This window comes from Piliocolobus tephrosceles, chromosome 13 (genome assembly GCF_002776525.5).
Source record: "Piliocolobus tephrosceles isolate RC106 chromosome 13, ASM277652v3, whole genome shotgun sequence".
Taxonomy (NCBI): domain Eukaryota; kingdom Metazoa; phylum Chordata; class Mammalia; order Primates; family Cercopithecidae; genus Piliocolobus; species Piliocolobus tephrosceles.
Genome location: NC_045446.1, coordinates 51,241,040 through 51,255,273, shown reverse-complemented (window position 1 = coordinate 51,255,273; position 14,234 = coordinate 51,241,040). Strand labels below are relative to the sequence as shown.

Here is a 14,234-nt window from a genome sequence, read left to right as displayed (position 1 = left end):
GGGGTGACCCTTTTCTTCCTTTCAGAGCCAGTTCCTGCCAGACACAGGAATCCTCCACATGAGTCATAGGGTGGAGAGGAGACCCCTCAGTCCTTTCAGTAAGTGGGAGGGCAGCACTGCCACGTGGCTACCGTGAACCCTATTTCAGAATTTCTTTCTTTCTTAACTTCGTATGTGCCCAGATGCACTTGATATTCACTGATGTTTTCTTTAGACCGAGGAGCTTGCTTGAGCAGTTGGTGTCAGGTGTTGGTTCTGCTGGCATTATGTTTCGGCTTAATGTTTTCTGAAGACTTGTTTTCTGTTGCTTTTCATTGTTCTTGTTGTCTGGCTTCAGGCCACTACCTTCAACCTAGCAGGAGCTAAGTGGTGTCTTCAGCAGTGAGGTAGCTTCTGGAGGCCACCACTCTCTTGCTATGTGACTTTGGCTAGTTTCTCCACCCCTCTGTGCCTCAGTCTCTTCTGTAAAATGGAGAACACAGGAGTGTCTACCTCATAGAGTTACTTTCAGGTTTCAATGAGTTAATCTACATGAAACAATAAGGATAGAGCCTGACACAAAATCACACTCAGCAAGTTTTCACAATTATGATTACTTGACCCTGTAGGAGAAATAAAACAAAAAAAACACAACTAACTTCCTTCTAAGGACATGCCCAAGAATCCAGTTTTAGTAACTTTGAAGGCATTGTTTTTCACAGAAAATATCTCCTGCCAGATTTTTTTCATGTGTTTGCAACTTAGCTTTAACAAGAAGTTGAAGGATGGCCAGGCAGCAAGGGGTAGTGAGTGCCGGTACAGTGTGACGTGCTCGCCCAGCCTTCCTCCCTGTAATTAGGAGTCATGAACCATCTCCACTGTCTCCCTTAGCTAATAAGAGATTTTTACATTTACTTACCTCAAAGTGACCTGTCTGGGTTTTCTTTTCTTGTGGCCCCCACTGTAGGTTTTTGGAAGAAGCTGACCGCCTGAAAAGAAATTATAAAACATGAAAATCGCTTTGAGGTGACCAAGTCCAGAGGCCCCTAACTCCTCCCAAGCTGGATCTGGGGTGTAAGAACTGTAACTTCAGGTAACAAAGTAGTATCCCATTCCTGCCCCCTGTGAACTGATGATTATTGGTAGCTTGCATGGCAGTTCTTCCTTTAGGAAGTGTAGTTTCTTCCAGGAACTCTGAAACTTGGGATATTCCACCTCATGCGGTTGTTTGGTCAAAAAAGGGAGTGGGGGATTCTGGAGGTACTTCATGTCTGCTATGTGGTCCAAGGGGGCCAGGGCTCCATAAATCACCAAGACCCTGAGGGCAGGGCTCGGTACTCATTCCTGGCCCTGCTTCTGTAAATGTTAATGACAAAATAACAACAATGTCACCCACCCAACAGGGTCTTTAATATGATTAAATAATCATGAAATACTTCTTGAGGGTAAATCAGAGAGAATAGCTAGGAAATGTCTGAAAATAAAGAGCGATGAGAGAGTATTTGTTCTGCTAGCTATTAAAATGTATTCTAAAGCACAATCATAAAAACAGTATGGTACTGTGATGGAAATAACTAGATCAGAGGAACAGAGTAGAGAGTCCAGAAATAGGTGATAAATCAATAAAGGTGTATTTCAGGTTAGTGACAGTGGGATGTATGAGCTGGCAAATGATGTTAGAAAACATTTCCTATCCGTTAGAGGGAAATACATTCCTAAGCTTAGGTAGTATATCAAAATAATTTCCAAATAGCATTAAATTAAAAAAATCATTAAAATCTTAGAAAAAAAGAGAATATTTATATTATTCTGGGTAAGAAAAGGCTTTTAAAACATGTCACTTCTGGTGCCACATAACAAATATCGTAAACAAAGTTAAAAAGCAAAAGGGTGGAAAAAGTGTTGGCAACATCAATGATGAACAAATTAATATTCTTAGTATACAGATTTATTCTTTCATTCAATATATATTTATTGAGCACTTAGTATGTAGTAGAAAGTATTCTGGGCACTAAGGGCACAGGGAGTAATTACTGTGCCTGCTGTCCTGGTGCTTAGACCCTGCTGGAGAGGACAGCCAGTGAATATGGGAGATTGTGGTAGGTCACGTGTTGATAAGGGCTAAGGACAAAACATTAAGCAGGGGGCTGGGCTAGGGAGGCTTGGCAGGGTTTGCATTATATATATGGCTATTCAAGGGGGCTTCACTGATGAAATGACATGTGAAGAAAAAGGGAAAGTCATTGAATGTCGAGCTGATAGCAAATTTGCTGTTTTTGGAATGTCGAGCTGATAGGATTTGCTGATGGATTGAATTCAGGTTGTGAAAGAAAGGAGTCAGGATGGCTTCTAGGTTTGGGGCCTGGCAACCAGAAGGATTGACACAGGAATGACTGAGAGGCTTGGCTTGGAGAGAATTAGAGTTTTGGTTATGGATGTTTCAGTTTGACATCTCTCTTGTATATTCAAGTGAGGATGTCAGGGAGGTGGTCGGCCATAAAAATCTGTAATTCAGGGTGACATCTAGGCTGGAGATGTAAATTTGGGAGTTGTTACAGTGTTCATAGTATTTGAAGGAATGACACTAGAGGCCCTGGAGAGCGTGTGTAGATAGAGAAGAGGGCCCAGGACATCCATGGGACCCTTCCTTGGAGTTGAGAGAGATGAGAAGGAGCCAGCCAAAGAGAGCAAAAAGGAGTGACCACTGAAATGGAAGGAGTCCCGCAAGAAGGGGGTCTCCCAAGCCATGAGACAGTGAGAAGGGCAAGGTCAGCTCTCCTGGATGTGCTGATGGGCAAGGAGAGAACTGGCCATTGGATCTAGCAGTGGGGAGGTCACTGGTCAGCCCGACAAGGGCTGTTTTGTGGGAATGATGGGGAGAGAATCTGATTGGAGTTGGGTTATTGAGAATAAGAGGAAAAAAACCAGAGACAGAGAAATGGGACAATAGCTGGAGGAGGATGGTATTCAAGTAAGTTTATTTTTCCCAAGATGGGAATTACATAACTCTTGTTTTTACCCAAGTGGAAATGATTCAGTAGCGTGGGGAGAGTGGATGGTGCAGGATTGGGTTGGGGCGAGGGTTCTGAAATGGTGGTCTCGAGGAGGTGGGAGAGGTAGAATCCCAGGCATGAGCTGGGAAGGGATCCTAAGTAGGAGCATCTAAGGAGATGGTGGGTGTGCACCTGCCTCTTTTCTCAGTTCACTAAGAAGCAGAGTCCTCAGCGGAGAGTGGAGACTGAGGAGATGATGGAAGTTTGAGGAGAGAGGACAAAGTATGAAGTCCTTCATAGCAGAATGAGAAAATAAATGGCCAGGGGAATGAAGCATCGCTGGGCGGCATGCAGGCCTCTAAGGGGTATGTTTTCTCCAGCCATGCCCTGTTACACAGGTGAACACGGGGTAGGAGGCCATTGTGAAAAACAGGACACGAGCAGACACAAGGGAAGACAGAAACACTTGTAAACAGAAGAGCACCATCAGTAATAGCTGAAGAATACAAGTAAAAACAATGAGATCTTCTTTTTTTCCTCTTCAGACCGGCAAGAATTCTTGTTGGGGATAGAAATTATTGTCGCTTTTCTGGAGTACAGTGTTATAGTGTGTTCCAGAATACATGTGTCCCCTTTTGACCTGTCAGTCCCACCTTTAGAAATTTATTCTAAGAAATAATCGCTCAAATGCAAGGAGATATATGCACAAAGATGTTCACCCCAGCAGTGCTTATCAAAGTGAAAAAATGGCAGTCATCTAACCAGGAGGCAACTGGTTCACTTATCTGTGGGCAGAACAGTGACAGTGGGAAACAGGAGCTCACACTCACCCTCCTGTTTTGTAGATGAGGGAAGTTGGGTCCAGAGGGGGATAGTGCCAGCTCCAGTCCTACTTCACGGAGCTCAGACCCCCTGACTGTAGGCAGGCACCCTCCCCAACCTCTTCAACTGGACTTGGAGTCAGAGTCCCTTGCAAGGCACTTGTGAGGCCCTTTTCAAGGGCTGGTTTGCTTAATGCTTTTAAAATATGAGTTCTCAAAATGTTTTGCAAATTTCTTCATTCATGGCTTTCCTTGCAAAGGATGCTGACCGTGGGGGAAAACAGGCCGACTGCCTGGGCCGTGATAGAGGGGACCATATTTTCCTGATTCCCAAGTAAGACTTACAGTGGAAGAAAGGATATTTTCTGCTTTCTTACAATGTTTACAAAGGTCACAACAGGATGTGAGGACGATCTGGCTGCAACATCTGTCACCCCATTGATCACCAGGGTTGATTGAGCTGATCTGGCTGGCTAGGCGGGTGTCCCATTCCTCCCTCACCAGTCCACGTGCGTCCCTCCTAAAGCTGTATGCTCAAAAAGGATGACCATCTCCAATAGACGAGGACCAGTCTTTGGTCAAGGGTGTATGAGTAACTGCACTCTTCTGCTAGGACCTCCAAACAAGCTCTCAAAAGTCCTAACAGAAGTACAAAGATAATAAGGAACTTGTGTTTGTTTCCTTGATCATATGTTTATTGATTAGAAGAAAATACAATTAGCAGCCAGGTGTGGTGGCTCACACTTGTAATCCCAGCACTTTGGGAAGTTGAGATGGGCAGACCTCTTGAGGCTGGGAGTTGGAGACCAGCCTGGCCAACATGGTGAAACCCCATCTCTACTAAAAATACAAAAATTAGCCAGGTGTGGTGGTGTACACCTTTAGTCCCAGCTTCCCAGCGTTTTGGGTGGCTGCGGCATGAGAATCACTTGAACCTGGCAGGTGGAGGTTGTAGTGAGCTGAGATTGCACCACTGCACTCCAGCCTGGGTGACAGAGTGAGCCTTTGTCTCAAAACAAGTAAAAAATAAAAATAAAATAAAATTAGCTTTGTTGGTGGAGAAAAGGGAGGAAAAATAATTAGCATTGTCGGAGAACATCTGGGATATTTGGTCCCCTCAGTGGGAACTGCCCTGGATTGTCACTCCTGGAGTTTCTGGCTCTGGTTTAGTTTTTCCATGCCACAGCACAGGGACTGAGAATCTGCTCAGCTTCTCTAGGCTTTTATGTCTTCACCAGAAAAATGAGCGGGTGAGCTTAAATTTCCTACAAAAACTCTTAAAATAAATATGATACTCTTTCCATTCTATCATGCCTGTTCTGGGTCCAGGGGTGTGAGAGATGCGTTAGTGCTGCTGTAAACCAGCCCTGGGTCTCCCCCTGCCCCGCCCGCCCCACCACCAAACCCCCAAGCACCACCCTGGGTTCTCCACCGCTTTCGAGAGCTCATCGAAATAAACACGCCTTTGTGCCTCTTGTAACAATTCCAGATCATCCAATGGCAGACCAGAGAATGGACATTTCTTCAACCATCAGTGATTTCATGTCCCCGGGCCCCACTGACCTGCTTTCCGGCTCTCTTGGTACCAGTGGTGTGGATTGCAACCGCAAACGGAAAGGCAGCTCCACTGACTACCAGTAAGGCCTTTGGGGCGTGTCTTCCTCTTGTTAAACTTGGTGTCAGTTCTTGGGCATGGAACATCTAGCGACCAGCTACTGTTTCTCCTGGAAAAGGGGATGGGAATAAAAAACCCAACTCTAGGTGGCTACACAGTTGGGTTTTGGCTTTACCTTCCCCTAGTTTGTAAGCAAGAAGGGAGCCTTCAGCACTACTGAGGCATTTAACTTCCACCTCCTATTCCCAAAATGTTCTACACCCAGAGAAAAAGAACAGCCTTAAGGCCAAGTTCTGCCTTTTACCCCTTTCTTCCTCTTCTTTCATTGCTCCTTTGAGCAAGAGGGTTAAGTCTATGGGTGTCATCTCAGGGAGTTCAAAGAGAGCTTAGCCCGCGTACCTCTCTGAGGAAGACAGCAAGTGTCAGGTGCTTAACGAATGTTTATGGGAGGAATGAGTGGAGGTCCTCTCTGAAAACAATTTAGGAACATTGATATTGTCCTTAAACATTATTTAAATTACTATGAACTTGTTATATTAAATAGTATTTTTGTTTATTTTTAGACTTAATGACTTTTCATTTGAGTAAGTAAATTTTCACACTCACAGTCATCCCTTCCATATATGTACAAACACCTCGGGAATAAGGCAGTGTAGAACATTCAAAGGCACATTTTCTTTTGCCGAAGTACCTGCGTGGAATCTTACCCAAATGTCCATTTAAGAGGTTTTCTTTTGTTTAATGAGGGAAAATCTCCGAGGAGGTATCCCCCCTACAGCAGATGTCCTTTCTGCTGAAGTTCACAGGTCGAATTTGGGGAGCACAATGGCTGGAGGTCAGATGCCCACTAGGAGATGCTATGATTAATATGTAAGTTATCCCAGATGATTAAGACAGCCAACACCCAGGGGCTGGAGAGTGGGTATGAGGGCTGTGAGGGCGTTCTTCCATAGCAGTAACTCCCCAGCAGAAAGACTGTGAGATGTTGGCCACAAACCCTTTGTCTTGAGCAAGCGCTGAGGGAGCCACTGATGTGTTCTAAGGCCTCTGTCATGTAGACCTGTGGGTTCCAGCCTGGTCACCACCCAAGATTTCCCTTGTGGACTCTGGTTTGCTAATCTTCTGTAATTCATGGAGACTCAATTAATTAAGCAACTGTAATCCCTTTCATTATCATTTTAATGTAACTGAAGTCATCTGTGACTGTCAGGCAGAGCTTTTTCTCACCTGAGATTATCACCTGGCCTCAAGGAACAGATAGAATTCTAGACAAAAGGGAGGGGGGAATTTTTGTCTTTCCGTGCGGCCTGCATGATCTCTGAACTTTAGAACTAGCTGGGGAAACCTTCTGCCTGTGAAGAACCCCAGGGCGTCTGATTGGGAACACTGTTCTAGAATGCCCATGATATGATCCAGTGCTCCTAGAAACACCTATTTTTGCCCTGGGGATTACATTGTTTGAAGGGCCATGATCTGTCCTTTCCTATGGGATAAAGGAAAAAGGAGAGAGGCCCAGCTGGCAGTCCATGCCCTCCTGATAAATGTATGGATTGGAGAAGGCTGTGAGGGGGGTTTGGAACTCCTTCCTCTGGGGATTTCAGTCTGTTTTCTTCTACTGAACCACAGGATGCAACGAAGCTTGGATTTCTGGAGTCTGTGAAAGGGAGGGAGATCTTTGCTGTGACCCCAGGACCCTCTGTGGCCCTCAGCCCCACTGCGCCCCTCCATCCCAATTCCTGAAGTCTAGGGATTCCTACCTAACTGAGAAGCAGAACACTTGGCAGCAGTGCCTTTGAAAAGCTGCCTGGGGCTCTGCTCAGTACTTTGTTGGTACTTTAATTCCACCCTCCTCACTTCACCCCTTCCCTGCCAAATAGATATGTGTGCACATTTGTCTTTGATGCTCAATATGTTTTGCAAATGGAATAAGCTTCATTTATCCAGAATTATGGGGATAATGAGAGGTTAGAGATATTTCGAGCCTATGGTTAACTAAGCATTTTTATAAACACTACATATTCCCAATTTTCAAACAATCAGAATATGGTAAAATATATATTAACACACAAACTCTTTTGGGATGATAACTTTTGTTTGATAACCTGAGAAGCTGGTCCAGGTTTTATAGTAAGTTCAAGTTAATTTCTGTTTGTTTGTTTTACCCTTATTATACATCATTAATCGATACTGTGGCTGTTCCAGCTTTCTAATTGTTTGGTTTCTGGATAAATGAGAGCCTTCTGTCTTACGATAAGAAGCTCTTCTGTATGTCTTTATTAACATGCAGTCACATTCTCTTTTGTTTTTTCAGAGAAAGCATGGACACAGACAAAGATGACCCTCATGGAAGGTACCATGAACCTAGTAATTTGAACTTCAGCATCCTTATAGCCATTTTCTTTGCACTGTTACACATTCTGTTACTTGGGGCAGCACCCATGTCCTCAACTGGAGATGAGCAAGGAGGCTGTGAGCTTGTGGGCTCACACTGTGTCCCTTCAACCCCCAATCCCCTTGTGTGTCTGCAGAGAGATGACAGGGATCGGGCAGAAGAAAACAGCAATGTGTGACTTTGCCATTCATCTCCAGGGAATTATGTTTTTATCTCTTGCTTTTTCCTCCCCCCAGGTTAGAATATACAGAACACCAAGGAAGGATAAAAAATGCAAGGTAATCTTGGACCTCATTTTGTCTACAAAGCGTCCTAGTTCTGGTTGCTTAGAGAGCAGCTAAGGAGGCTCTGCATGTTCGGTCCTAAGAGTCCTGTTGGGCACTGTCACCTCCTCAGGGAACAGGCAGGTAGTGGGCTTTGGCCAAGGTGGGCTTCTGCCCTCCATGCTCTCCATACTGGGCTGGCCTTTACTCTTTGCTGTCTAAGCACCTTTAACCTGAAGGGGATTTGAAGGTAGCAGAAATCAATCAAGGCTCAAGTTTTTCCCCAATCTTCAGCAGAAGACGTCTTCCTGACTGGAGCGCCCTCCACAGGAGACATGGCTCAGTGATTTGCGTCTTCCTGACTGGAGCGCCCTCCACAGGAGACATGGCTGGGACTTGCTTCTGACAGGGACCCCTATTGCATTGTGAGTTGCAACTGAATGCACCACATGGGGCACGCTAGGTGCCTCTAGTAGATTCTCTGCCTGGGTCCTTCCTGCCTCCAGCCACACTTGCTGACTTCTTCCCATTGGGTCCTCAGTTCTTCTGCCGTTAGTACCAGGCTGTGTTCTGAGGCTGCATCATGACAGACTGATACAGGGGGCTGCAGAAATTGGCTGCCCTAAGGCTTCAAGCTCTTCCCTCGGAGGCCAGCCTTGGCAGGAGCTCCCATGGCTCTATATCTGTGGCAGCTGCAGCAAACTGAATTTCCATAGTGGTTGCACTTCCTTAGGAGGACCGTCACCAACGGCAGGTGCACATCAGTCAGTGTCAGCCTGCCTCAGCAGGCAGCCACTCCCGGGAGGGAGGAGTGTGACATTCCTCAGGGGAGGCTCCTGGGGACAGATGTAGCGTCTGCTGCACCTAGGTGGAGTCCTGGTTGATCCAAGGATGATGGTGTTGGTTACTGGGTGCCCTAGTCAGTGAGGCTGTGACTGGAAAGAAGTGGTGCCCTGCCCAGGTCACACGGCCACACAGCGGGCTCCTCACAGACCTCAGGGACGGCCCACGGGGCTCTGGACGCTCTGTGCTATGACGCCACCACCTCCCTTCTCTGTCCTTTCACCCCCATTTCAAAATCCAATTTTACAGAGGCTGAGAGGAAAAGAAATGAGGAGACATGAACAATTCAGTTTACTCTGAAAAGACAATCTTTGTAGCTTTTCTCCTGAATTCTAGGGATGAGGTAAACATAAACTAATACTGACCTGGCAGTGAGGCCATTTTCTTGGAGACTTTAGTAGAAAAGTCTAATTTTGAACATTCTGCAGATTCTAAATTTGTCTTGTCAGATGAACATTGAAAACAGTTACAACTCATTTATTTTTGTCGTCTTTTCTTGATGCTTGGTTACATTTTATAAGAAATCGTTTTTCATATTGTTGTTCAGGGAAGCTCACAGTCAGATTGAAAAGCGGCGCCGGGATAAAATGAACAGTTTTATAGATGAGTTGGCTTCTTTGGTACCAACGTGCAACGCAATGTCCAGGAAATTAGATAAACTTACTGTGCTAAGGATGGCTGTTCAGCACATGAAAACATTAAGAGGTGAGACCCTGGGCTCTATTGTCCTTTATGTCCTTGCCCACACATGTTACCACCCTTGCCTAGAATGTTCCTGTCCCTAAGGCAAATGTTTATTACTTGCAATTATGTAGCCTTGAGTAGTATACCTTTACTTTTCAGCAACAGCCGTGATGCCAAATGAAGTGATTATTGAGCTTATGTGGGTTTTGACATGCAATTTTGCAGTCACACATTCTCAGAGCATAGAGACTATGTGCTTTGCACATCTCTGTATATGCATGTAATCAGGCTATGTGCCTATCAGAGACGATACTGCTCTGATGTCTCACATCTTGCCTATGTTTGTGCCTGGATCCCATCCTTATGATTATGACACGCAGAAATGTAGGTGCACACAGTGACACAGAAAAGTCAGTTTCAAAGATGAAAATTCATCATGGTTCCTTTGAAAAGTGAGTCACGGGTTGCGGGTTCTCGCGGCATTTTGTTGTCAGGAATGAACACTGAAGATATTTTCATCTTCCTGGAATTTTCCCGAACCAGATCCACTCTTTGTGAGGGAGGCAGTATTTTCCTTCTTTTCTGAGTGTGGGGAGGGTGAGAAAACAGAGGCAGAAAAGTGGAAGTGACTTATCCAAACCACAAGAGAAATCTGAAATATATCAGGCATTTTAGTGAATGCTGTTCCTGGAATTTTCCATAGCTAGTCTTGGACTCTTGGAGGAAATTGGAAAGTGGGCGCTCAGTCAGATCTCTGACCTGCGTGGTAGAATTGCGTCTTTTTATATTTGCACAAAGCTACCAGAAATAAGAAGTAACTGGTTGTGTCTGACTTTAGATCATTATCCAAAAATATAAATGTTGTATCCTGTGCTGGGAGAATGGCATTTAAAAATTCATATTAGCAAAGATAACATGGGTTAAATTATTATAAACTAATTTCTATTAAACTGGAAATAAGTGGCAAATCTCAAGTTACAATAAAGAGCAGGGATAGGGATCAGTTGAATGGTTGCAACACGCCCTGTCTCCCTCCCTCCCCATTGCACTTTGAATTGTTACAGATCCGTTTCATTTTATTCTTTCACTATTCTACTCGCTATTCTGCAGACTCCAAATCATTTACTGCTGGCGTTTTTCTCTGTTAAGTGATTGTTCTCCTGAAAAATGCCAGACTGACAACCTTTTAAGCGTAAGTCTTGTCCCCTTTTAGTCCTGGGAGTGGGAGCTGCACTGACTGAAGCAATGCATTCCTCCACATTGCCACACTCATTTAACTCACCCCGATGAAGAGGAATTCACATTAAATGCCTTCCGCAATATATTTACTCAGGGCCTGGCAGACTGGATGGGTTCCCAAGAACATTTAGAGTGGTGATTTGAAGGACTACCAGACAACCCATTTAATACAGATCTTAGGAGGAGGGAACTCTCTGAGGAGCCTCTACCAGTTTACTTCCAGAGCTGCCTTCTCTCTTAGAAGCAGATTGTTAAACTTCCTTCTATTATCTCTTGGTTTTCCCTGTAATGAGAAAAACAGGCTTGTTAGGTCTCCTGTGGGTAACAGTGTTCTCTTTTCCATGGCATTATCTTTGGCTTACAGGATTCCATCCAAAGCCAGATCTAGGCCCATCTCAGTTAAGGCCTAAACAACAAAATTTAAATACCAGGTCACAGGGACTAGGCCACTTGCAAAAGGTTTGAGGCAGCAAATTCGAATGAGACATTTTCTGAATATCAAGTATACCAATACTTTCTCTTTTTCCCCCCTAAGGTGCCACCAATCCATATACAGAAGCAAACTACAAACCAACTTTTCTATCAGACGATGAATTGAAACACCTCATTCTCAGGGTATGTTCAATTATGGGATTGTTTTACAACATTTGTTTTGATAAATTTTCAAGTAAATAGCAGCATGTGGGAATTTGATGTTTCAACACTGAGCCTTTTTTTAGGCCTGCTTCCTCTCTCGGGTCCCTCCCTTTATCTTATTGTTTGGACAGGCTTCACATTTCTTCCACAAAACCATTCTCCTCCTCTTTTAACCTCATCTAGGCAAAAATGGAAGGCCTATGCTACTGCAATTTTAAATCAGAAGAGGCAGGATTTGTTAAAAAATAAGAGGGATTTAAGAATCACATTTTTGCATGAAGATTTCAGGAAGGGACTGAAACCAACAATAATTGAGACTTTCTTTTCACCTGATTTAACCACTAGCACAAAAAAAGTCCACCTAAATCTTTACACCAAAATCCCATCAAAACAACAAAACTGTGGCTCACGCCTATAATCTCAGCACTTTGAGAGGCCAAGGCGGGCAGATCACCTGAGGTCGAGTTTGAGACCAGCATGGCCAACATGTTGAAACCCTGTCTCTACTAAGAATATAAAAATTAGCTGGGTGTGGTAGCAGGTGCCTACTTGGGAGGCTGAGACATGAGAATCGCTTGAACCCGGGAGGTGGAGGTTGCAGTGAGCCGAGGTCATGCCACTGCACTCCAGCTTGGGCAACAGAGTGAGACTCTGTCTCAAAAATCAAAGAAACAAACAAACTTCCAAAGACTAGTGGTCCAAATAAGAAAAATAAATGCAAGAGGTATATGCTTTCACTTGCTTGACTTGAGTGCTCTCTCTGTCTTGCTAAATCTCTGCTGGGAGATGGTTGAGGTGGCACTGTGGGAACCTGTTGTCTTCCATGAGGAATTAGGTCTGCACAGGGCTCTAAGTAGTGTTACTAAGTAAAGTGAGATTAACTTGGGAATTGAAGGGAAAGAAACTGAATTCAGAAACGTGTTCTCGCAAATTGTAAACAGAAGAATAGAAAAATGTTCACTAAAAGGAAGGATACCTGCTTCCACCTCCCACAAAGTCAGGGCTGACCTTACTTGCACAGCCTACAGAATCTGCATACCCATCTTTGAGCAGAAGTTTGCAAAGCCCTGGAGTAGAGGGTAGTCCATCTGGAATTTTACATCATCACTATCCATTTTCAGCTCTCTGTAAGCCTGGCCTGTCTGCTCACTCCAGCATTCTCTATTTATCTCCTCATGACGTGCTATCTCAAATTGGAAAGCATTCACCTGCGAGGACCAGAAGACCTGATGAATAAATAGAGTTTCATTTCTCAAGTATAACTGGTCTGGAGTAGGTTATGTGGGGTTGCTGCAGTGGTTTAATGAGGTCAATAGGAACCAGGTTCTTTCTGTCTTTGCACTCAGCCACACCAAGCTAGCATGCTAGCTTGTTTCCTTAATGTAGCCGGGTACCTCTGCCAGGTCTAAGTAGCCAGACCCACTGAAAAAATAGGGGTAAATGAAGCTCTAGTCTGGCTGTCCTTTTTATCAGGAGAGGATACACCTTCCTGAAAACTCAATAGTGGACTTCACCTTATCCAAAAGTGTGTCACTTGGTCACACCCAGCTGCGGGGCAGGGTGCAGAAGCAAGTATATATAGATTTTCCAGCCTCCCTGGTGGAGACAGGCAAGAGAGAAGGGGCCTGGGAATGGTGTTGGAAATTGGCTCCCCCAACAGTGTTTGCCACACACACTTTCCAGAGCCACATGCATTTGCTCGATTCCTTCCAGAAATGACTCCCACAACCCAATATAGCATGTCAACTGTGGTCTGGTTGGCCTGAGGATGAATGGGGCTAGTGCCTTCCTTGCCAAAAAAGCCATCTTATTAGTACCGCATCATTTGGGGCAGCTGCAGTACTGCCCCCTCCCCCTTCTCTCCTGAATATGAATTATTGTTAGGTCAGGTTTTTTACATCTTATATAGGTGCTTTTTTGAATTTAAGATAGGACTTCTCTTTTGTTTCTGTCAAAACCTGTTTGTTGAATGGCCCCACAGTCCAGCTTGTCATTAGTGACCCTTGGAATCTTTGTGTGACTTGTAGATCCAATACATGCCTCTGTGCCTTTCATCCTTGTTTATTCATAAATTCAACAAATATTTTTATATACTTAATAGATGCATGGCATTGTTCTAGGAACATCCAAATCAATGATAAACACTTTAGGGTGGGACCAGGCTTCCAATCAAGTGAGTGATGGTCTTTTGGTTACCACTCTCAGGACACAGTTATTCAAACACCCAGCTCTGTCCATCTCTCCATCCTTTTCATAAAGATGTCTGTGTTCTCAGAGAGGATTTGCTGAGGTTAAAATATGACTGATGTCTGTAGCATCTCGAGAGCCGCCATCGGTGCCAGCTTCATGGGCTTGCGACCTCTACAGTTTCACAGGGCCCCATGCATGGTTTAATGCCCTGTCACCATCTTGAAAATGTAATTTTTGAACAAGGATCCCTGCATTTTCATTTTGTACTGGGCCCCACAAATTATGTAACTGGTCCTGATTCCCATACTGGTAACAGATCTGCAGCTGTAGATGTGATAGGCATGCCTCTGTCTCTTTCATTCTTGCGTATTCATGAATCCAACAAACACTTTTGTGTACTTACTAGAGGCTTGGCATTGTTCTAGGAACATCCAAATCAATGACATTTGAGGCTGGGGTACAGGCTTGATTATTTTAAGAAAAAGAATCTATGTCTTTATTTCATATATATATGTGTGTGTGTGTGTGTGTAAAATAATTATCAAGCAGAGTCCTGTGGATGGACAAATTTAAAAATAA

The 14,234-nt window shown here is 44.3% G+C and overlaps 1 protein-coding gene across 27 annotated transcripts in view; it reads left to right on the top strand.

The window, feature by feature from the left end:
• The window catches only part of ARNTL (aryl hydrocarbon receptor nuclear translocator like), a 108,793-nt gene that overhangs the window by 70,395 nt on the left and 24,164 nt on the right, over positions 1-14,234 (top strand). For 10 of the 27 annotated variants that reach the window (XR_002735404.2, XR_002735403.2, XR_002735405.2 and 7 more), the window contains 6 exons: positions 947-1,072; positions 5,283-5,430; positions 7,720-7,758; positions 8,037-8,078; positions 9,454-9,611; positions 11,365-11,444. Coding sequence is in view for 23 of the 27 variants with exons in the window: in XM_023230932.2 (XP_023086700.1) it covers positions 5,291-5,430; positions 7,720-7,758; positions 8,037-8,078; positions 9,454-9,611; positions 11,365-11,444 (459 nt within the window). In the remaining 4 variants the exon portion in view is untranslated. The other 17 variants (XR_002735402.2, XM_023230934.2, XM_023230926.2 and 14 more) reach the window with 4 other exon arrangements.